This window comes from Xyrauchen texanus, chromosome 23 (genome assembly GCF_025860055.1).
Source record: "Xyrauchen texanus isolate HMW12.3.18 chromosome 23, RBS_HiC_50CHRs, whole genome shotgun sequence".
In the NCBI taxonomy this organism is placed as follows: domain Eukaryota; kingdom Metazoa; phylum Chordata; class Actinopteri; order Cypriniformes; family Catostomidae; genus Xyrauchen; species Xyrauchen texanus.
In genome coordinates this window covers 18,034,910-18,058,225 of record NC_068298.1, presented here as the reverse complement: position 1 = coordinate 18,058,225, position 23,316 = coordinate 18,034,910, and the positions used below count along the sequence as shown (strand labels likewise).

The 23,316-nt window shown below is 38.9% G+C and overlaps 2 protein-coding genes across 3 annotated transcripts in view; one reads left to right on the top strand and one right to left on the bottom strand.

Moving 5' to 3' along the window:
- Positions 1 to 8,114: 8,114 nt before the first annotated feature.
- LOC127663113 (arrestin-C-like) lies at positions 8,115 to 14,019 on the bottom strand. Its single transcript, XM_052154568.1, has 15 exons — positions 13,942 to 14,019; positions 12,579 to 12,612; positions 11,523 to 11,553; positions 11,332 to 11,392; positions 11,153 to 11,197; positions 10,868 to 11,061; positions 10,278 to 10,337; positions 10,114 to 10,190; positions 9,846 to 9,981; positions 9,587 to 9,671; positions 9,347 to 9,419; positions 8,948 to 9,085; positions 8,748 to 8,852; positions 8,379 to 8,428; positions 8,115 to 8,247 (listed from the first exon to the last, which is right to left on the bottom strand). The coding sequence occupies exons 2-15, from the start codon at positions 12,584 to 12,586 to the stop codon at positions 8,240 to 8,242; spliced, it is 1,071 nt and encodes a 356-aa protein (XP_052010528.1). The 5' UTR covers positions 12,587 to 12,612; positions 13,942 to 14,019; the 3' UTR covers positions 8,115 to 8,239.
- Positions 14,020 to 19,902: 5,883 nt separating this feature from the next.
- LOC127663097 (phosphatidylinositol 3,4,5-trisphosphate 5-phosphatase 2B-like) overlaps positions 19,903 to 23,316 on the top strand; it is a 37,669-nt gene continuing 34,255 nt past the window's right edge. For both annotated transcript variants that reach the window (XM_052154523.1, XM_052154524.1), the window contains exon 1: positions 19,903 to 21,386. In XM_052154523.1, coding sequence (XP_052010483.1) covers positions 21,250 to 21,386 — 137 coding nt within the window. In that variant the 5' untranslated portion in view covers positions 19,903 to 21,249. The remainder of the gene's footprint in view (positions 21,387 to 23,316) is intronic.

The following is a 23,316-nucleotide window of genomic DNA, read 5'->3' as shown; positions in this document are numbered from 1 at the left end:
AGCTCAGTGTTGCTCTGTTCCACCTCACTGCTGTGTATAATGTCAGGGCTGCCTGTTTGACTTCCTCCATAGCGATTTAAACTTGAAACATTCTCACTAGAATTCAAAATGAAATGGGTGGCAGGCGAGCATTCGTGCCAGAGTTAAAGTGGATCAGAGAGCAGATCATTAACTACTTTTCCATCCAAGGATTTTTTGTGAAAAAGTTTTAGCGCATCAAAATAAAGCTGATGGAAACGCACATTATCACTAAAATGTCACAAATGTCGACATCATATTTTTCCGTTTAACACAAGCGCATAAACTCTGTTGATATAGCCTATCAAATGTCATGAAAAACTGGTTTGGAAACACTTTTTGTCGATAAAATTGGCATTAACGCAAAAATGTAGTGTCACATGCCTCATCATTACCCTGTGTTAATCATGACGACAATATTGAAAGCCAATTTATTGTAAGTGATTATGGATTGATCTTTACGGAATATAGCCGATCTGCAAACATGACACTATCAGATGTTTTAAATTAAATATAAATACACAATACTATGAGAATGACATATTCAGAATGTTTTGCACTTTTTCAAGACTATAAACTATCAGAACTATTGTCCTGAGCTTTTGAACATTTTAAAACGTTTAAATACTTTAAATCTAACCATCTTTACCTCAGATCACATTTACTGCTTCTTCAGAAAATATACATTTGCATTATGAAGCTAAAATACATTTTAGATAATAATCAAGTTCTGTTCAGTTGCTGGACAAACATGCGGGACATAATGCAGTTGTGATGGCGATGCTTTAGATTAGATGATTGTTCAAAATATTGAATATCAGGAAAGTATCACATGTTAACCCTGTTATAACGGCGCATACATTTTTTTTCTTTAATAGCTGTGCACACAGCATATATACGCATCGATGGATGGTCCTTATACTGAGACAGAAAATTTCCCCCACCATTTTTGCTGGCAGTAATTCAGGCAGCCTGGGACCTATGTCACTCTCACTGAGAGATGATGCTTGCTCCATACGAGGGGGTGACGTGTGACTCAACTGTCATGTTGTCGGAGACAACCAGGACATGATAGTTTGATATTTCTGACTGAAAAGCCTTTAAGGCTAGAAATACAGCCAATGGATTTAGGCACTGCGTGACACCTGCTCCAGTGCGACACCTTGCAGGTAAAATGCAGGAGGAGCTGTCAGTGGTGCTAAACAGCGGCTGGATATAGTGATGCGCATGCGTCACTGGCGAGAAGCACGTCGTGGCACATGGCGCTTCAGCTGGCACAGAAGAGGTCTCATGTGTAAGAGATGTCATGTTCCGCCGCCACAAATCCCAATGCTTTCTGAAACAAGTTTCAGTGGAAATGTTCTCCCCAGTTTGACACTGTAAAATGGCTGAAGCAGTAAAACTGTGCTGCATAACAAAGCCTCTGATTGCAGCAGTAACAGCCAATTGTCGAGGTAGTTCAAGATGCGCATGCCGTTCAGTCTCAGAGGGGCGAGAACCGCATCAATGCACTTTGTGAATGTACGAGGAGCCAAAGACAGGACTTTTAATTGATACACTGTTCCCTCGAACGCAAATCTCAAAAACATCCTGTGACGTTGTACAATTTGGATATGAAAGTATGCATCCTTCAGATCTATCAACGCAAACCAATCGTGTGGGCGTACATGCGATAAGATCCTTTTCTGAGTAATCATTTTGAATAGGCGCTTTATAAGTGTGCAATTTAAATGTCTCAGATCCAGGAGTGGCCGAAGCCAGCCGTCTTTCTTTGGAACAAGAAAAAATGGCTGTAAATCCATTTTTGTGCTTGGCAATTTGGCACAATCTCTATCACGTTTTTCACGAAGAGAGGTGTATTTTGGCTCGTAACACTGGCGTATCATCGGACGAAACCGTGGAAGACAGAACGGCATTGAAACGGGGTGGCCGGTGTGCAAAATTGGATCGTATAACCATGTTCGATCATTTTTGCACCCATTCTAAAATGGCACCACGCATCCACGTAATGGGACAGAGGGCAATTTGGTTTGCTCACCGTATGATATGATGTGGCGCTCACTATAGGGAAGCGGTGGTGCGTAATGTGTGTGCTTTGAAGAGGAAAAAGGGGCTCTTTATTGAGAATGTGTGAGCATCTCGTACATTTGCAACGAATGCTGTATTCTAGTTTTGCACTTATTGCATTTTTTTTATTGTATTTATTTGAGTGCAAGACACAGAAACAACATTTTGAACAACAATATCCCTTTCCCGACAAACAAAAGTGGGGAGATGGGGAACAGTGTTTTGTGTCTCTCCAGTCGAGCCTTTTTTGGAGCAGAAACAGATGGAATCGAGGGCTCTGCTTTCCGCTTCAAAGGGTTGTGCCCGTCAGGAGCACTTTTGCTGCACGTACTGATATGCAGGTGCCTGTGAGGCAGCAGGTATGGGACTTTTAGTCACGCGCTGACTCGAAACAGAACGAGGGCAAACTGGCTGTGATATACTCCTTGTGGGCATAAAGTGTCTCATAGTCTGTGACTGCTGCTGAATCGCAACATAATGCTCAGCAAAGGTATTCATAGAGCTGCCAAAAAGACCGGCTGGAGACACTGGAGCATCCAAAAGAGTGGCTTTTTCCTTATCATTCATTTATGCCCTGGTGCACCGCCATTGTGTGGAGCACAATATAAGGTCACGTGCTAGGACTTGAATAGTTCGTAATGAACTTTGGGGAAGAATTGTCATAGCATGTGGGGAAAAATGTGCTTTGTGGAGATTGAGGGGCTCGCGGGTGCCGGCACGAAATCCACCTCAAGAGCGTCCTGCTCGACCTTGCGGCCCAGCCATGCCCCCTCGTGTGATCCCTCGGGTATCACAGAAGAGGCAATTTTGCTTTAAAAGGGTACTCTACACCTGCCGACGTGCTGCGGAGAAGCGTCAAGCAGTGAGGGGGAGTGATGTTCGTCGGCGCACTGCAGAGGACTGGAGAGTCTTCTCCCTGCCGTGAAGATTCCGTCCGCTGACTGGTGTGTATCGACAGGCGAACATAGTGGGCTTCGAGACAAGAGCTAATCGGTGTCTTGAAGGAAGAAATTCTGAGGAAATGGTATCTGTGCACCTGTTTTATAATGGTCAGTTCACGCCGAAATGAGCGGGGCTCAAATACCATAGCCAATATTAGAATATCGGTGTTATTGTAGAGAGGTTTCAAATAGGTTGTGTATGAAGGCACTCCCCATATACGTTAGTAAACACAATGTCAAGTCAACTGAAGTTGTAAGGGAACTTACACGGCTCCGCCCCCAGAGACTATTCCTCCCGCTGCTCTGCCCGCTCCCCCAGAGACTATTCCGCCAACGGCTCCACCCACTTTACCCAGGCCTCCTGACCCAGTCCTTGTCCTGTGGCTGTCTCCCAGGCCACCTGACCCAGTCCCTGCCCTGTGGCCTCCTCCCAGACCTCCAGACACAGTCCCTGCCCTGTGGCCGCCTCCAGTTCCAGTCCCAGTCCCTGCCCTGTGGCCGCCTCCAGTCCCAGTCCCTGCCCTGAAACCGCCCCCTAGGCCCCCGGATCATCCTCCTGGGATCCTCCTTCTGCGTTTCCCTTCTGTCATCCGTCTTGGGGTGCCAGGAGTCGCCCTTTATAGGAGAGGTGGGCAATGTCACAATTTGTCTCCAGTGTTTTCAAGGACTCTAATTTTGAAGTTTTCCCTTGCAATACATTTCCGATAATCCACTGCCCTAATCACTCCATCGTTATCCACACCTGTGTGTCATTCCCTCATTAAGTTTCCTAGTGTATATATATACCCTCTAGTTTTGTTAAGTTTTTGTCTGTCCTTGAATTGTGATGTTAAAGTTTTTATGTTTGTTTCCACTCCAACAAAAGCAGAAAATTAATAAAATAATATTCCTAATGAAGAGACATGTCATAGCTAAAAAAAAAAAAACGAATAAAACATTTTCAAAACAAAGTTGAAAGCTGGGAATAATATGATCTCTAACAATCTTGCAGAAATCAAGTCGAGTAGGGACAACTCCAAAATAAATGAAAATTGTTTTCCGCCTGCAGAACACAAAATCTACAGAATATATCGACATCACAATTAAATCTCTCTACAAGAAAATAATAAGTGGAGTAGTACTTATAAATAAGTTTGAAGCAAATTTCTTTGATTTTATTCGTGATTAAATATATATGGGTAATTTCCTAATTTTGCACCATCTCAATCCAGCCACACCCTGCGTCAGACATGCTTGTGTAGTGTCTCGGGTGCGTTACATCATAAACATAAAATGTTTAGGTCACCATGTCAAGTTAAATATAGTTTAATACTCAATCTTTAAACACATCTTGAGATCCTTAGTTCGCATTTGTGCTCCTTCAAGTGTTTTGAACGCAAGAATGTAACGCATGTTTGAGTTGTTCTGCCTACTGAAGTGTTTTCTTCACTGAATAAACTGCTCATACAGCTGAAATTTTACTTACTGCCCTCTGGAGTAAACAGGTGGTACTACAAGCTTGCATTTCTCAGGACTCTTACTTATTATGGTCTGGGGGAAATGCGATTAATTGCGCATTTTTTGTAAAATTAATCGATATATATATATATATATATATATATATATATATATATATATATATATATATACGATCCTACACATGTACAAAGGAAAATAAATAAATAAAAAGGGAGAAGAAATTATCCCAATATTGTATATCTATTAATAATAGACTCCATAATATTATTCAATATCTGGAATGTTTTAAAGGCTTTTTTGTTTCTGTTAAGTTTACAAAGAGAATCAGCAAAACCTTTTATCTCAGAGCGAAATAAAATAAAGTTAGGTTTAGATGCTACCACTCAGGATTTATGGATATTATATTTTCACAACAAGCACATGATTTTGACAGCTCAGAAACAGGACCATTTCTTCTTTGATGTCAATTAGATTATTAAAGGAAGTAAAATAAGCAATGAGATTTCAGTTCAGAATGAATTTATAAAGGAACATCTAAAAAATAGATGAGGCACCAATTCAATTTCAGAACCACAAAAATAACATTCCATCTGAATTTCCTTTAATTTAGATAAGAATAAATTGGGTAAAAATTATGAAGGATTTTACTATGAATCTCTCTAACCTTGTTTTGTAGACTATAAGGTTATGTACAGTCCAGACACTGTGAAAAGATATTGAAGGATAACTCTGTCTCCATAAAACCATTGCTTGTGGAGCAACACTGGTCGTAGAAAGTAATGTTATTCTAATATGTTGTTCCACATACAATCTAAAAAATCTTCTTTCATCAAGCGAGGTGGTTCTTTCTTTAGTGGCGAGTATTGTAGTGAGGATTTAAAAAGATAAAGAAGCTTAAATTACAGTATATGTCACTAAAAACCCTTGAAAACGCAATACAATTGACATTAACCTTGTCATCTTTAATACATTTTTCAAAACTAATCTATATTCTAAATAACAGATTGTTCCATACAATAGATCTATGAGGTGAAAAGTTATGCTTGACAGCTAACTTCCATGAATCCAATGCTTGCTTGTGGAAATTAGCTAGTTTTATGTGCAATTTGTCATAGTAAAAATTACAACCCAATAAAAATGTTAAGCTGGCACAGTTATCAAATATTACATTTGGAATAAAGAACCAGATAGCATTGTTTAACCCAGTTGACTCACCAATGTGACCTTTTAGCCTACATTGTTGAATGTTGAATAAAGACAAAAAAACGACTGTCAAACTATTTAATAGACACATAAAAAATAGGGACCCATACACAAGAACACGCAGTTGAAGCAATACAGTGTTCCAGAAGTATCCAAAACTGAAGAAAGCTGCCTCATCAAATGTATGCATGAACTGTACAATGACAGTCTCTATCTATGCCAGTTGCGTGGATACGTTAGATAAGCTAATAAGTTAGATTACATCTGTATTCATACAGTGTATGTTGATAAATAACTAGTCAGTCACCTTGATTTGACTGGAAGCTGGTCTGGTTTCAATTGGCCAAATTGACCGTGTTATTTTTTTTTTGTTCCTTGGGGAGAATGACACGATACAATAATGCATGCATTACACAATAACATCATTGTAGCTTAATTGCCTTCGTTGTAGTGCTGTTTGTATAAAGCTGCTGTGGTGCTTTGAGTAAATTCTGCACAGACGGAGCTGCAGCTTCCACTAACAAAATCCACTGTTAACACCGTCTTAAGCATTATTACCCCGATCTCATAAAACTTGTACATAATTTACGAGTTGGCTATTTCGTATGGTCTCGCATGATGTTGTTTACATAAACTCATACGACTTCATCACGCGCAAATTCCCGGATGTGTAATGCGGATGTAAGCGCGAGTTCCGCGCACAAGGTGTTAAGGACGTTTATTAATGTTCTGCTTTAACTCAAACCCCTTATCTAAACTTAACCGATCAGTAGAGTGTGTAAACATGATAGGAAGCTGTTGTGTGTGACAGAAGCATGTAATTGTCGTGTATTAGATGGAAACGATGTCCAGACTCCAGCGATGTCATTGGCTGTAGTGAAAGTCGTAGGGATTCAAATGAGAGCAATCACAGGATATCATACGAATTAGCCAAATTTAGAAAAGTTGTACGAATCCTGAAGATTTCACAGTGAGAATGTGTTGTTATTATCAGTGTCATGTACTGGTCCCATCGGATCTTTTAGATGTGTAGTAAAGGTATTGTGGAAAGAATTGTGATAATGTGTGAGCAGGACTGTCATAGCAATAGGCCCCTATATATTTTCCTCCAAACAAATACAAATCCTAAACATGCAAATGGGAAATCTTCCACTGGCAAACTGCATTCATATAACAGCTTTATTAGATTGTTATAGAGTAATTAAATACTGGTGAAGCATAATTGTGTGATTATGTTAGCAACAGAAAAACAGACACAAATCAAGAATACATATAAGCTAATTCATAGTCCTGCATCTATAGAATTCATAAAGAGTGATTAGGATTGAGTTTGAGAGTGGTCTAAATAATGAAATAAATTGAGAGATAATCAGTCCAAAATGTATTAATTTCCACCATCAGCACAGCCAGAATAAAAACAAAACAACATAATTGAATAAATTGAAAGTAGAGTACGGTAATAATAAACTGTTCATCACTCCCTCACATTTGACAGCCCTATTTCACACACACACACACAAAAAAAAAACCTTAACCACAATTACACTGAGTTCATATGATAAAGGCATAATTAAAAGCATTTGACCAATGGTTGCATTTTAATGTCACTGAGTTCATCTTAGTATACAAGGCCTGTAGCCATTTTTAACATTACTAATTCCTGTTACACATGTATTTGTAACATGGAAGATTCTATGGCCTATGGCTCATGAAATGAGGTTTTTCTGTTTCAAGACACCGGCATCTGTTCCTGTTTGTCTCTCCTCATTCGTTCATCACTGTCACTTGCTGTAGAACCTACTCGAGTTTTAAATCAGTCCTATAATTAAAGCAAAATAAATGACAGAGTAAAACATTAATCTAACATTAGCTTAGTCAACAAAATTTTCGAGAAAATAAAATAAATAAATAATTAAGAGATAAGATAAAAAAGATGACACGCAAGATCTTCTGCTTCTTATATTTGTTTCCCAGTTATCTCTGATCGCTTGTTCTGGTATTATACAAGTATACAGTACAGAGAGCAATATTCCTTTTAAAGTCAATTTTAAAACACTTTAAAATAACACTGTGGCAGGGCGGAGGGCGGGGCCGGGTCGTGATCCTACACACCCGGTCCCGTATTAGGCTAATTAAGTCACCGTGAGGGATAAAGGTGGACTGCACCGTGAGGGATAAAGGTCGACTGCAGTTGACCTTTATCCCTCACGGTGGCTTAATTAGCCTAATACGGGACCAGGTGTGTAGGATCACGACCCGGCCCCGCCCTCCGCCCTGCCACAAACACATTTTATCATTCTCTTTTAAATGGTTTAAAAGTCTCTGTTTATATTTTTGCTCATTAAGAACATTGACTTCTGTCTAAAAGATTTCACTTATTTTGAAATCGCCTAGCAATTATGTTCCAGGTACAGTTTAAACCTTTCTCTATACTCCAGTGTGTAGTGATTGTTTATTGAAGAACTTAATGGTCAAGTCCAAGATTTATAAAAGAAAGTGCATAGAAGGACAACAGTCTTTCTGAACATGAGAAAACAAGTTTACTTCAATACTTACACATCTACTCCATTTGGAAGCATTTGAAAGACAAGAAAATTATTTTTAGTATGCTTCATGCATGGTAAAGGTATATATATGTACTGTATTTACACAGAAAAACTCACTTCAGATGTAAAAGAATAGAAACCTCACCTGCGGGCTTCGGTGACATTAGAACCAAAGGGAGCTCAGCAACAACATCACTGTGTACAGAAGATAAACAAAAATTAGCTCCATGGGTTTGAGTACTCTCCTTGCTCACAAAGGTATACCATATCACACCATGTTCTGATGTATTTGTTCTCTTTGATGTTTAGCCATGATAAGGCAACTAAGCAAACTGTTCCTTAATAAGTAGCTCTTTTAGAGCATTATCAAGAGAAATATCTTTCTTAATGGCAAAATCTTTAGAGAAAGAGCAGGAAGGTAAAGGCCTATAGTGCTAAGAGAGCATCTATTACTCTCTATAGAGATGAATGCTCTGCTATTGTGATGAAAGAAAACAAACAAACAGATATTGACCTTGATGTGAGACTTCCCAATAGACCACCTCCCATCACGAGGGAAACCTTAATTTTGTAGGAAACCATAATGCCTTGCATGTCCTTATTCATGTCAGGCCGCACACTGCAGAGATAGAGAGATGCAAAGGAGTAACCTTTTTTGTCTTAACATTATGTAAAGGTTAAAATATGGAATATTGTGAGTGACGAATAACTGACATTGTTGAAGAAGCCAAGTTGGTGTCTTCATCCTTTAGTCTGCCGTCCAGTGCGAGACCAAGTTTCTCTTTGTTATTGGCCAGCAGAGGAGTGAGACTATATTCCTTCTCAAAGGTGGAGTTAGCATCAATTTGGTCCCTGTTACAAAATATGGGTGTGTTGACATCTCAAAAGCATACTTTACGACTTCTAAAGTGCCCTGGATATGAAAATATTAAAATCAGAAATGTTCTATTATAAGAAATATGACCCATGGATGGAATTATTTTAATTATTTTAAATTGTCATTCTTGTGCTTGAGTTTCATTTAGCATTATTTGTTAACTATGCAATATAAATAATGCTTAGAATCAAAGGAATACAATTTTTCAAATTCAATACATATTTCTTTGCACTCACCCAAATTCTTCATTCAGGACACATTTGTTGTATTTGTCCGCTGAGTATAGCACAACATCTGTAATTTGGTCAACTAAAACACAATATTAACTCAATTAATCCTGGGTCATTGTGGCAACAAAAAAAAAAAAGAGAAATAAATAAAAGGAAACACACATAGACTTCTACCGAGAGACACTACTTAATCATACTTAAGTTGCATATGAAGGATGAAGACTATTTGACATTGTTTGCACATACTCGTGATTTTGACTTTCTTTACTACTTTACTGGTCTCATTGTTCACTTTCACTTTGACAGAAATTGGATCGCCATGGTAGTAGAGCTGAAATTGAGAAAACAGCAGTTAATAAAGATGTTAACTTGATGTGTCAATCTAATCAAAAGAGAAGCAGAACTGCATATGGTAAAAAAAAAAAACGTCTGAACTAATTCACATTTAAGATACCTAATTGATTTCATTGAAAAAAAATTAAATAGACATTTTGAAACAATGTACCTCCTTCTCCATTGAGGCTTCCAGGTGCATTGGTTTGTCTGCATTTATAAATTGTTTGTTGATATCAGCCTTGGGTCCAGCTGCCTGTTTATCTGGTGCATATTGGATTTTACGGATGATCAAACGACAAGTGTCTCTATGAAGAGCCATTGGTACAGATATTGGAGTTAGAGAATATTCATACATTTCTTCTGATAGTTTGTAAGTTATTTAAGTATTAGTTTGTAAGTTATTTAAGTATTTAAGATAAAATAGATATAGTGCATACTTCTTATCAACTTTCTCATCTAGGCTGTCTGCCTCATTGGCAATATATGCTTTCACTTCATAGTCAACCCCACAAGCCTGCAGAAGTAAAAAACAAGATATTATAGAGAGCCAGATGTCTGTTTGTGTGTGTTTGTCTCTGTGTGTGTGTTAGTGCCACTGTACCTTGCCGGCATCTTCTGGTGCTGGTTGAAGGGACACTGAGCACGGAAGGTTTATGGGGATCTGAGAAAAATCAAGAGAGACACAAGGACATCCTTGATCACAGATATTTTCTCAGGGATTGCATAAGAGTATAGGCAGAGGTAGATTTTGGCATGGGCGACATGGGCAGCCGCCCGGTGCGGCATCTTCGCAGGGGGGGGGGGCTGGAACGATGCGCCCACTGTACACCATCCATTTCATCTGCAACCCCCCACAACCCCCAGTGACCACCAGGGGAATGGTGAATGGGGGTGCTGAAGGGAGTTTTGCCCAGGACGGCTTCTAGCTAGAACCACTACTGAGTATAGTCATGAATGCATTCAACATGATCACTTGGGAAATCTGTGTCTTAGTACAGAATGTTTTGGCACCGAAATTCAGACCTGATGGGTCGAATTCCCGAAAGCACCAACATTCTGCAAAAGTTTATGCCCCAAAAATCGGCCATGTTACATCCAATTTGATATTCAACTAGTGATACACTGTTTTTGTCCCCCTAATGTTGGGGTTAAGTTTAGTTTTGTGAGATTCAATTGCATTTGCTGATTTACCTGAAAAGTAAAGGGGTGCCCTTGATCCCCAGCTTTCTTCAGAAGTGCATCCTGCATCGGTGTGCTGGGAGGATTGCTTGCTGCAGGTGGATACAGCTGAATGCGCTTTACCCAGATGTCCTTCCTGAAGGAAACTCCTATCACATCCAAATCCTCTTTGCCATAGCGGAAAGCACATGCAAGCTGTACCCAAACTAGAATGAAATGAAAACAATCTAAATAAAGTGTCTGCGTTAATTTTCAGACAATGTTTCATACTATAATAACAATATGATTAAATCATACCTTTCCTTCCATTAAGACCTGAAGGATCAATCTTGAGCACCCCATCTGAGAATGATATTACAAGTCTTAGAAATAAGAAAATCTCTATATATACTGTATGTATGTGATTTCATGGTTTTTGAAAAAGAATTTAAAGTCTTGAAGAACGGTAAGAAGATTAATCCTAAAGCAGGACCTACCAACAACATCAACACTCTCCACATGGTCCACAAAGTCTCTCTTGCCCAAATAGAGGCAAAGCTGTAATAAAAGATTATTGAAATGATTATCATATGTGCTTACGTCTTTAAAAGATATGGCATGCTTATGTCGAGCAGATGATGAGTAATGTAAATATTGGGAGATCCAAGTGATATCAAGGGAGCCTTACCGAACCATTGCCACTTGTCTTCTTATAGACCCTGAAGAAGAAACATACAGACCCATGTAAATTCATGTCTTACACTCATTGATATAACCTCATATTACTATATGAATGGCTCGGATTAAAAAGAGTGGTAATGATCAACAAAACAGGGATATTGACCTCACAGGTCAATTTCACTGTACCTATATCCCTGTTATTTCAACACAAATCAGAAAATGTCCTTTGATTTAAAGACCACAACCAGCACTTTCCTTTTAAAGACTAAAGTCTACATCTTTTCCACCTCTGCTGCTTAAAGTCTGGATTAGTGGCATGTTGTTCAATTTAGACTCCTCCACTCAACATTACTTTATTTGAGTCCAACCTGAAACTAACATGTTCTGAAACAACCAACACCACATACTGTATACTGAAGATTTGGTGTCTTGCTATATTGAATATTTTCAATTACAGCTATTCTAAGAATAGAAGCATGTAGTCCATGCAAAATTAGAGGTAGTTAATATTAGAAAGGTGATTGTAGGTCTCACAGTTAAATGAGCAAAAATGTAATGTTTAGCTTTACACATCACTGTACTAATTTATTCTGCTTGGACTCTTTAAAATTCCTGTACGGTATATAAAATGAATTCCATCCTTTTGATAGATTAATCTCTGTTGCTTTTGTATGATTCATTAGTAGTGACATGTGATTAGTTATCTGCATATGCTAAGCTTTGCACTGTTACTTTTAAACTCTTGTAGAAATCCAGTCAATCCACTCTAAAAGGGATTTAGTATAATCTGGTAATCCAGTAGGATTGAAGACCAAAAAGACCCTCTACAGATTTAATACTAATAGGCAACGGAGTGAAGGTATTACAAGAAGCCTGCTTAGCCTAGATAGGTGTCATAAATATGATTGACTAGTTTGTCACGTAAGAAATCTACACAGTTTGTAAATTTGAAGGGGGTATGTGCTTTAATGCCTTTCAGTTGTCTTTTTTACTTTTGAAATGTCTATTTGTCTCTTGCACTAATACTTGAAATATTTGATAAAATTAATATACATGAACTTACTTTGCCATGGTTATGGAAAATCAGCTGAAGTTTTCTGCAATTAAAAGTGAAATGATGAGATTGAATGGTGGGCCAGTAGAGGGCAGTGATTTGATTTACCAACATTTAAAAGTACCAACATCCTGCCATGGACTGAGTACAATGTTTGGAAAACCATTTATGTCTGTGTGTTATCCTGCTGAGATTTCAATCTATAGGGCTTATCTGGGAAGAGAAGATTAACATTACGATAGACTGCTCCATAATCTTCAACAGAAGCTGCACTAAGGATTATCTGTTTGTGTCTCTGCGGATGAGTCCAGGTAATTCTAAGCCCTGAAACCTTAGAAGAGCCAGCAAAATATAACTTGTTGAATGATGTTTTGAAGAATTCTAATTTACTGTAAATATTAATGTATTTTCAAATTCTCACTCATTAACACTTGTGCAATTTTGCTTTCAAAGTTACTTTGCTTAAAATGTAAAAATACAGTATCTATATACAATAATATTTTGACAGATTTCTTGTTTCAAAAAGGCAAACCCCTTTATAATATGTAATAGTAAGATGAGTCTTTCAGATATTTTCAAAAGCAGGAGCATCTTAACAAATTGATTAAATTAACTTTACTAAATTAGTAAAATGAATCAGATATGTAATCACATGATACTGTCATTACATGGTCTTGTTTAAATGTCACACTGTCTTTGTGTTTATGTTCAGATAAATGGATTTGTCGGTATGGTCCAATAATAATAAAAACATTAAGACCTTAAATGGAAAAACTAAGGAAAAACACAATGATCATGCAAAACACAAAGTTTCATGCAACAGGCCAATATAAAATACACTTGGCAAGACATATCCTAATTATTTCTCACCATAGTCCAATCAACATACAAAATCTATGTGTCTTATGCTGGAGTTATGTTTTGTTTTATTATTTGCTTTTTGTTTTATTCTTATTATTATTTTATGGCAACTGGGATAGTCACCCTCATAAACAACAAGAAGACATTTTAAAGAATATTAACTGTGCTCTTTTTCCTCCCACAATTAAAGTGAATGGTGACTGAGGCTATCAGTCCTTCTAGCATCTCCTTTTTTGTGTCTATAGAAGGATGAAAATCTTACCACATGAGGGTGAGTAAATGAGTTCTCTAGTCTTAGACATTTTTGTAACATATCATTGTATTTGAACATACAGGCCAAATTCAGTCCATATGCCTATAACAGATTCTTTTACAAAACTACCGACATTTTTATATTTTTCTTATTGAACAATGGATATTAATTGAATCTAATTTCATTGTTTTCTTGTGCCTTTTTTCAATGTTTAGGTGCTCTTGTTTGAGTGTGATGTTTCAGTAGTCCAGGTCTTACCTGCGTCCAAGGTAGGTGTCCTCTGCTTCACTCTTGACTGTAGCACGTGCTAGCGTCGTCCTGTAGTTGGTGTTGCTGGTTCCGTAGTGTGTTTCTCACTTCATCTCGTCCATCTGTCTTTATATTGCAAACTCTCCTCCCTTTTGTGGCTTACACAGCCTACGTTACAAAAGGCCCATTTTGGCCCCAATCCTATTAGTTCATTAGTCCTCTTCTTTTTCTTGCTACAATGTGTATAAAAATAAACACAGAATTGGACTTAGGGATTAGCCATCGGGGAGTACCTGGTATGAATGAGAGTGTCAGTCTCAGGGTCATTTGGTTGGATCACAGAGAACCGAAATAATACAGTTACATCCCTGCTCAGTGTACTGAACAGAGCTCCATCTCAAACATAGCCTGTGTCCATGTAGGGCATGTCCTCACTGTGGCCTCAGTTTCCAAGTCATGAGGCCAGTATAGCAATAACAACTGTGAAAATTAAGCTTCAAAACATATTTTCATCCTAACAAGATAGACATGGACCATAAGAGTCAAAGCATCAATTACAATGTAAAGTACACTGAGCCTTATGCTTCCACTTCCAAAATACTTATGTTTCTTAAAATGGTTCTCATGGCATTGTTTCTCATGTGTTTTGATGGAATATGGTGGGTGTGGGACTATTTTGGATCATCGCTTCCTCAAAAGCAATTAGATGGTCTTTGTAACATTGTGATTTTGACTGTGGCTTACAGTTCAAACAACAGTTTTGCTGTGACTAAAATATTTGCAATAACCAGTATACTACTGATAAATAGACATGTATGTAAGCATCTAAGGCACTATTATTAACATGTTATTCAAAATGGTGCATTACTGAAATGGACATCTTTGAGTGTTTTTGTGCTTGTCTAATCTGTTTGAGACAGTTACTTACAATTATAACCTCACATTGTCAAGTGGTTCATTATTGCAAATATTGACATAGTCACATAAAAGTTATTAAATAGCAAACACTTCATGATCCTCATAGGGCTTGGATAAAAGGGTGTTGAACAGATGCAATATGTAATTTGTACTCGTTGTTATTAATGGAAGTTGTTAAAAATGGAAATAGAAACTGACGTAACCCTTTTATGAGGATGAAAGTGAGAGGATCAGAAAGGGACGAGCTCTTGGTTCTCACCTTCTTTGAAGCTGCCTGACTGAACAAATTGTCTAAGGTTAAGGCTTGTGATCTCTCTCCAGACATTTTTGAAAGCCTTTACAGTGTAGGAAAGTGCCATTCCAGTGTCGATGAGTGTCATTATAGTTGCAAAATCAATGCATTTTTTACTGAATACGCATTTTTGTGTCTCTCTGCTCTGATATTCATTTGCTCTCCTATGTAAACATGTGCTAGATGGACATCTTTGAGCTTTGTCTCTCAGAGCCCTTGAAGTGGGTACTCTGAAGGGAGCATAGCCTTACTGTTTGAATGTACCCTTTGCTAACAACGTTGTGGAAGGGGCCTACATGAAACGTTTCATTTTCTTGCTTTAGTTTGGAGCATCTCTTTGACTGGCCTCCCCTTCCAGCAGTGCCCTTCAAGGGCGTGAAAGACAACTCAATGCTCAAGTATCTGGACCTCCATCCTCTTTTATGGGACGATTTTTTTGTCAACTCTTGGAATTTGTCATCTATATTAACATGTATGCACACATGACTGTGTTTTAAGAAATATGTCAGTAGCTAACTTTGCATGCTGACACTTCTTTTCAGTAAATATGTGTGTATATGTATGTGTACATGTGCGTAACAGTGTGAGCTCAGTTAAGAGATGCTGGCTTTGTGTCCAGCAGGGCATCAGCCAGATTGCGTTATCTCCTTATACACACACTCGTGTCTCTAACCCTGGCTAAGCCAGCCAGATCTTGGCTGAGATGTTACAACTGAGTGCATCACTTCCCTCCCATACACTACCTCACTAGTCAAAACATGTGTGGACGTATTTTGATCTCCAAATCAGCATAAGCAAATAATGTTTTGAAACACTTTTACATGTATTTATATTAGTAATTCTTATTATATTAGAGTTTCACTTAGTAAATGAAGCACAATTGGTGTAGCTATAGTTTTTTAGATGGTTTATTAAAATTTGTAATAAAACATTATGAAAGGCTTTGTGTGTGTCTTCTTATCTGGCTTGCAAGATACTGCAAGATATACTTTATGCTTCAGAAAATGGAAAATATGTTTTCTTCTCAAGTTTATTTGTCATCAAAACCAGAGGTGACAGTTTATGGTAATTGTTTACTGGGGCATACATTTGAGCTCATTGGTTTTGAGCAGACCAATTTACATTCAGGAAGCATGGTTTAGATAACACATGACTTCGCTATCTGTAAACCACAAATACACCCCCCCCCCCCAACCAAATTCAGTTTTCTAATAAGCCCAGAACATCTTGGTTTCATTTCCTGTATGTTCACTTACTCACACATTCTCTCACCATATGACTAATTTAAATGCTTTATCTGGAGAGCCAAGGTGTACACTCGGTTATCTAAAACTGAAAAAGCTAATTTAACACAGGCATGTTTTTATAGTCTTCAGTTCAGTGACTTCATAATCCACATTGAGAAAATGTGTCTTTGGCTTCACAATACACAACAAAAACACCAACACATCACATAAAACAGCATAAAAAACATAAATATAATCCATTAAAAGTATACCCTCTTCAGGCATATTCAAATACCTACCCATATATTTACACACATATACAACTACACGTTTAATAATCTGACTGCAGTTGGCACACATGACATCTGATACACATTCTTGATAGCCCACGGTTGCCTAAAACACCTCCCTGAGTGTAATAAATGAAAGTGACTGTGTAGAGGATGGGTAAGATCCTCTATAATAGCCAAAGCTTTTTGTTTTACGTTGGATATAAATATATACTTTAGCTGCCTCTGTGTCTTACATACAATTTTACTTTCTACATTAATAATTTTAGACAACTATGCTTTGTTTTTACACTCAGGGTTCCATACCACATGGTCAAATTGAAAGACATAATGCTTTCCACGAGATTCTTGTAAACCATCTCTAAAATGTCTTTAGTCTTAGGTTGATTTTGTCAATTGTGTGATATGTGAGGTGGGGTGATCCAAGACAATAATTTATTCATGTCAATTGTTTTATTGTGAGCAGATGATAGCATGGTTCCATAGTGCATTTGACACACAAGTGTCACAGAACAGTGATTTGTGTTTAAATTTGAGACATTTTGAGTTAAGTTTAGTATCTTTTTATTTTAAATGATTTAAAAGGACTGTTTAATGCTCATGTGCTTGGCTTGCAGTCATAATCCTCTTGTGTCTTAGACCTTTTCTTATCTCCTGATGATAATAGAGAGACAAAATAAACATACATTGTTTTTACTTGTTACCTGTTGCAAATGGGAATCCCCCAATTTTCTATTGATTTCTCTCAAAAGTCCAGCATTTTCTTATTATAATTACTATAATTACTTAAACAATTATTTAAATAGCCATAATTTTCTATTTAAGTATTACACATCTATCTTTAGAGAGAACAAATCCTTTACAATCACCTGTTTGTTTATCATTATACTTTGGCATAAGCAAGTAATGCTCTTTACTTGTATTACCTTCGCTGTTCTTAATGGCTCACTCTGAATTAGTTGCAGTCAGAAATGAATGTGATTAAAATAAACCTGGAGCTCTGTTGGTGTTAGGATAGCAGGGTCAGTTTTAGCATTTGGTTTGGGTTATGATACAACAAATTTGTGTACATTTGTCGGGGTAACTCTAGAAAAAGACTATTCTTTTATTCTAATCTGAGAAGAGTAGTGAATGACACTGCATCTGTAAGAAATACTGGACAGTAAGAGTGTGTCTTAGATAGCTAAGCCCTAGGTCAGAGATGAACTGTAATCCATTGTAGGTTTTGTAAACATGGTGCTGAGTGTAAATGGATGGACTGTAGCTTCAGAGGAGAACCCAGAAAAAGTAATTGAAAGGTCCACACATGTGACCCTCAGGTATAGGGGAGTTGTCAAACTTTTATGTAAACATTATATAGGTAACCCTATTTTGAATGTATGCTCGACTGGCTTTATTGTACTCCCTTCTTTACCCAACAGCTACAGTATTTCACGAGTTCACTGGTTTATATAGTCCCGGAGCGCTTTAAGTTAAATGCTTTAGGTGTCCATAATGGAAGTGCTCGTGCACAGGACTGGGTTTGACCTCTGATATTCAACCTGCAACTATCTGACTGAGGTAATAAATAGAAAGGCAATATTGAAATAAATGGCACAGGCATTATGAAACATTAAGGTGGAGGAAGGAAAATGAGGAATGTTGGAAAAATTGTCACCGGTGCAAGGGAAGCAGATGCTTATAAATCCTTGGGATGTGATTGGCAGGACTAGGCCTCCTCCCGAACGTACTTTTGGAACTTTATTGCAAAAATATGATGATATAAATAAATAATGCTTAAAAATATTTGAAACTAAGAGGGTTTTGTTTTAATTCCTTTTATGTAATTCCTCACATTAAATTTTCTAGGAACTCAAAGCACTTTACATATTATTTGGGGAGTCTACTGGTGAGCACCAGTGTGTAGCATCCACATGGATGATGCTATGGCAGCCATAGTGCTCCAAATCACTCACCACACACCAGCTATTGGTGGAGAGGAGAGTGTAGTGATTCATATAAATATAGGACATTATTAGGAAACCATGATTGATAGAGGCCAATTTGGCCAGGACACCGGGGGTTACAACCCAACTCTTTAAAAGAAGTGCTCTGGGATTTTAATTGATCAGAGAGAAGGACCTTGGTTTAACGTATCATCCGAAAGTTGGTGCCTTTTTACAGTATAGTGTTCCAATCAGTATACTGGGGCATTAGGACCCACACAGATCACAAGGTGAGCACCCGCTGCTGCCCTGACTAACACCTCTTCCAGCAGCAACCAGGAGGTCTCCCATCCAGGTACTAGCCAGTCTCAAGTCTGCTTAGCTTCAGTGGGTATTACATGTTTGAAACCAACATTTTACCTTTATTAGAGAAAACACGCATTTGTGCAATTGGACTTTTGACTCCAATCCTTATAGTTACTGATATATAGCCCTTGTGCAAAATATTTACAGTGTTAAATGCTAAATTTAATTGTATAACCAATGTCAGCTACAAAAACCATAAATAGAGAAGAGGAATTTAGTTAATGAACTTGCCAGATAAAGGATATGTTGACATTCCACGATTATTTATTTGTCATAATCAGATCTTCACAATAGTGGTGCTGTTAGCATATTATAGTGAATGGTGGTATCTGTGAATGGTCCAGTGTAACTGATCCTGCTCGACCTGCTCTGAGCGGGATTTGAACCAGGGTCTCCTGCATGGGAGGCACTGCGCTAACGAGGTGGTTAAAGGCTCTAATATCAGTTAGTAATGTGCCTCTTGAGGCCAGAGGAGTGAGGTTTACATGTACTGCACAGCTATCACGTACAAGTTGGCTCCCATTACACTCACACCCCTAAACCTCACACCCATCCAGGTCATGGCACCACTGTAACCGGTTCTGCTTGACTTTCTCTGAGTGGGATTCAAACCGGGTTCTTCAAATCGGGTCCTCTTGACAGCTATCGCACAGCTCCCGTTACACCAGCATGATTAATAATTAACTTGTACTCTCAAATGTCTTTGTGTAGTCTATCACCACAACGGTGAGTACTGAAGAGACTACAGCAGGATTGAAGGCTGCCTTAGAAGCTTCTAGGGACTGGTCGTCTTCCTTCTTCCAGCTATTTAATAGTGGAAAAACAATGACTTTTTATAGCCCACGCACAAGAAACATAGATTTGGGGGTGGGGTGAAGAGCTTTATTTGTGTAGTGGAGTGTTTGCAGACTTGTGTTTTTTGTTGAGTATTAAGGGATTGTGAAGTCAAGCAGAGAGAAATAAACAGAGGGAAGAAAAAGAGGGAAAGAGTAGGAGAAGAAATGTGAGAGAAGAAGAGACGTAGAGAAAGGGGGATGATCATATCCATATGCTAGAGCTTGTGTTGTTCACTTCCTGGACAGAGAGAGGAGGACGGAGAGAGGAGAGAAAAAGTGAGAGCAAGGAAACCAACAAGGAGGAAGAGGAAAAACAACGGGAACTGTAGCAGAAAGACCCAGAGAAGCTGAGGCTGTGGAAGTAAGAGGAATTGAGGACTGCAGAGACAGACCAATTCAAAGCATGTGATAATTATTTACTTACAATGTAAAGGTGGTTGTGTATGGGATGGGTTAGAAAGCAAGATCAAGAAACAAAAAGACTAAAAGAGAGTTCTGAAAGCGCTGCACTCAGATTCATGCTCCAGTGGTAGAGTGAGGTCACTTAGAGGAATTTACCCAGATTGGTGTTTAAAGTTTTTCAACCCTCTCTCTCTGACATCTGGAGTTGCGCATCACTTCCTCCGTCTGACCCCCTTTGGTGGGGGGCCATCCATTTTGATTTTGTATCAACCCTCAGGAGATATTAGCACGTCATACCCCGGGTACAAGTTTTTTCCTCAATCATCTCTGCATCTGCTACGACTGCTTGTTGTGTTTAGTGGAGTTTGCAGACATCAGCTGAACTTCACAAAGGGGTGTTGCCTTGGCCTTATAAGGCAAAATCAACCGAATGGAAAAGTATTTGAATTTGTGGTTGTACTGCTACATTGCCTTCTCATGTCTGCTTATTCTGGAACTGGTGATTTGCTCCACTCTTGGTTCCACTTCTTGGAAGTGTCTGTACTGAGGATTGTCATTGGAAAACAATAGAAACATTTATCTGTGGGGTGTGTAGCATGCATATGTTTGCAGATGAAAATGAAAGTTCTCACATGTGAGTGCAGCTCACAAAAGAAAGTAGTGTCAGATGGTGTACCTGGATCTGCCCTCGGGTCAAATACGCATCCTGAGGAGACCGGTTTTTGAAACACTCTGTTCAACATATGCTCATGTGGAGTAAAAAACATTAGATAGTGTAAACAAGGCTCTTAGATGCTGGATATGACTAATCCTCAAAGAAGGTTGGATGAAATGTGAAAGAATCACACTGAAAAGAGGGGGAGATGTCAGTGCGGACCGCTAATTGTAGCGTCGTTGGAGATAACTGGTGGAGACAACAAACAATATGAGACCATTTTTGTTTGTGTCCTCTTACCTGGCACATTCTATTCTCTAAATTGGATCAACCACCCAGAAACACCAATTTTGTCTGTATTCTGGAAATTAGAGAGTTGGGACGCTCATTTTTTGTACTACATCACCATGACAGCAGCATCATGGTATCATCGGGACATCAGTCGCGTGCAAGCAGAAGAGCTGCTGGCTCGTGCCGGGAGAGACGGCAGCTTCTTGGTGAGGGATAGCGAGTCTGTACCTGGAGCGTATGCCTTGTGTCTGCTGTGAGTATCAAACACACACTACCATATACAATCATTTTACACCACTTATTTTATTACATTGTGGATACATTACATATATAATAATGATTTGAGTGATTAAAAATGTACTTGTTGATAACCAGAGGTGGGTAGAGAAAAAAAGTACCCAATTAAAAGAGTACTCAAGTAGTGAGTAACTTGTTGTAGAATTATTATTATTATTAATGGAAATTCTGTCATCATTCACCATAATGTTGTTCCAAACCCGTATGACTTTCTTTCTTCCATGCAACACAACAAGGAGATATTAAACAAAATGTTTGGCTGAGTCACTATTTCAGTGAATGTTATATATACTGTATATATATATATTTTAGGGCTGTCAATCAATGAAAGTTTGTAATCGAATTAATTACATGGTGTCCCATTAATCGCATATACAAATATTTGCTGAGAAAGCCCCTCATATAACAATAATTCAATACATAAATGATGAAATGATTATACATAGTTATCTTTAAATATTAAAAAATTATATATATATAAAATACAAAAATATTCAGATAATTAAAATGCATTACATTCTTGTAGCAGAAGAGTTAATCATTGATAAAACATTATAAAAGCGGCTTTAGAATACAATGTATTTTTTACTACCATATTATTGATCATAAGTCAATCATTGGCATAAAGTTCACAGCATTCCATTTCACAAGTGAATTTGTCAATCAGTTGGAGATTTATTATGAGGGCTTGTTTAAGAGCCCGTCAATGTACACCTGCGTCAGATCTTTTTTTTTTTTTTAGAAACAAGCCAGGGGTAAACATAGTACACAATATTACTGTAACCCGCACACACAAACACAAGACGAGACAGTCACAATGTCGGAGAAAACTGCTTTATTCCAACAAAGGCAGGCAACAGTACAAACAGGGCAAATCCAGTGAAGCGGCGTCAAAGGGGAGCGTGATGTCGGAGCCGGGGAATCAGAATAGAATGGAGGGGCAAATCCGGAGAGAGTGGTCAACGAGAGCGTAGGGGTCAAAGCCGGGTAATCAGAATAAGAATAACAAGACGGGACTAGTGGGGAGCAAAAGACAGGGGAACAAGGGGAGCTGGCAAGCTAAGGGGTAAACGAGAGGAGAGCAAAACTAGACGAGACTAGCGGGGGGGCAAAGACACGGGAAACTAAATACAATAACCAACATCCGTGAAACGGATGTGCTGTGGTATTTATAGGGGAAGGTGCAGGTGTAAACAATGAAAGGTGATGAGACGAGTGCAGGTGAAACGAATAAAGGGGTGATGGAGACGAGTGCAGGTGGTCATAATGTTTTGGCCATAGGAGCGTGCATGAGAGCCCGAGGGGGGAGATAGCGTACGAGCATGTGAGCTCGTAGGAGCAAAAACGAGCGTGCAAGCTCGAGTGAGCAAAACGGGCGTGGAAGCCCGAGGGAGCAAAACTAGCGAGGAAGCTCGAGGGAGCAAAACGAGCGTGCGAGCTCGAGGGGGCAAAACGAGCGTGCGAGCTTGAGGGGGGCAAAACGAGCGTGTGAGCTCGAGGGGGGCAAAACGAGCGTGCGAGCTCGAGGGGGCAAAACGAGCCTGCGAGCTCGAGGGAGCGGAGCGAGGGAGCGGGGTTCGTGACAGTACTCCCCCCTCTAAAACGGACGGCTCCTGACAGCCGCGCTCGGTTGCGAGGAAGTGGTGCTGGACGATCCCAACAAACAAAAAACCCTGAACAGACAACCCACAAAACACACAAACAAAATTGAGGGCAGTCCAAGGGGCACAGAGGGAAATGAGACAGTCCATGGGGTCAATGGGCAGTTTCAAGGCAAGGTCAGGGGGAACATAGCGGACAGGCGGGTGGTCGGGAGATCTAGGGGGCATCCAAAGGGCAGAGCGACTGGAGGACAGGGACTGGGTCCGGGGGTCTGGAAGGTGACC

Coding starts and splice junctions, on each gene's coding strand:
- LOC127663113 (XM_052154568.1), bottom strand. Junction 11,062..11,152: donor AGGTCTTAATGGAAGGAAAG/GTATGATTTAAT, acceptor ATTTCATTCTAG/TTTGGGTACAGCTTGCATGT. Junction 9,982..10,113: donor GATGAGAAAGTTGATAAGAA/GTATGCACTATA, acceptor GGCTCTTCATAG/AGACACTTGTCGTTTGATCA.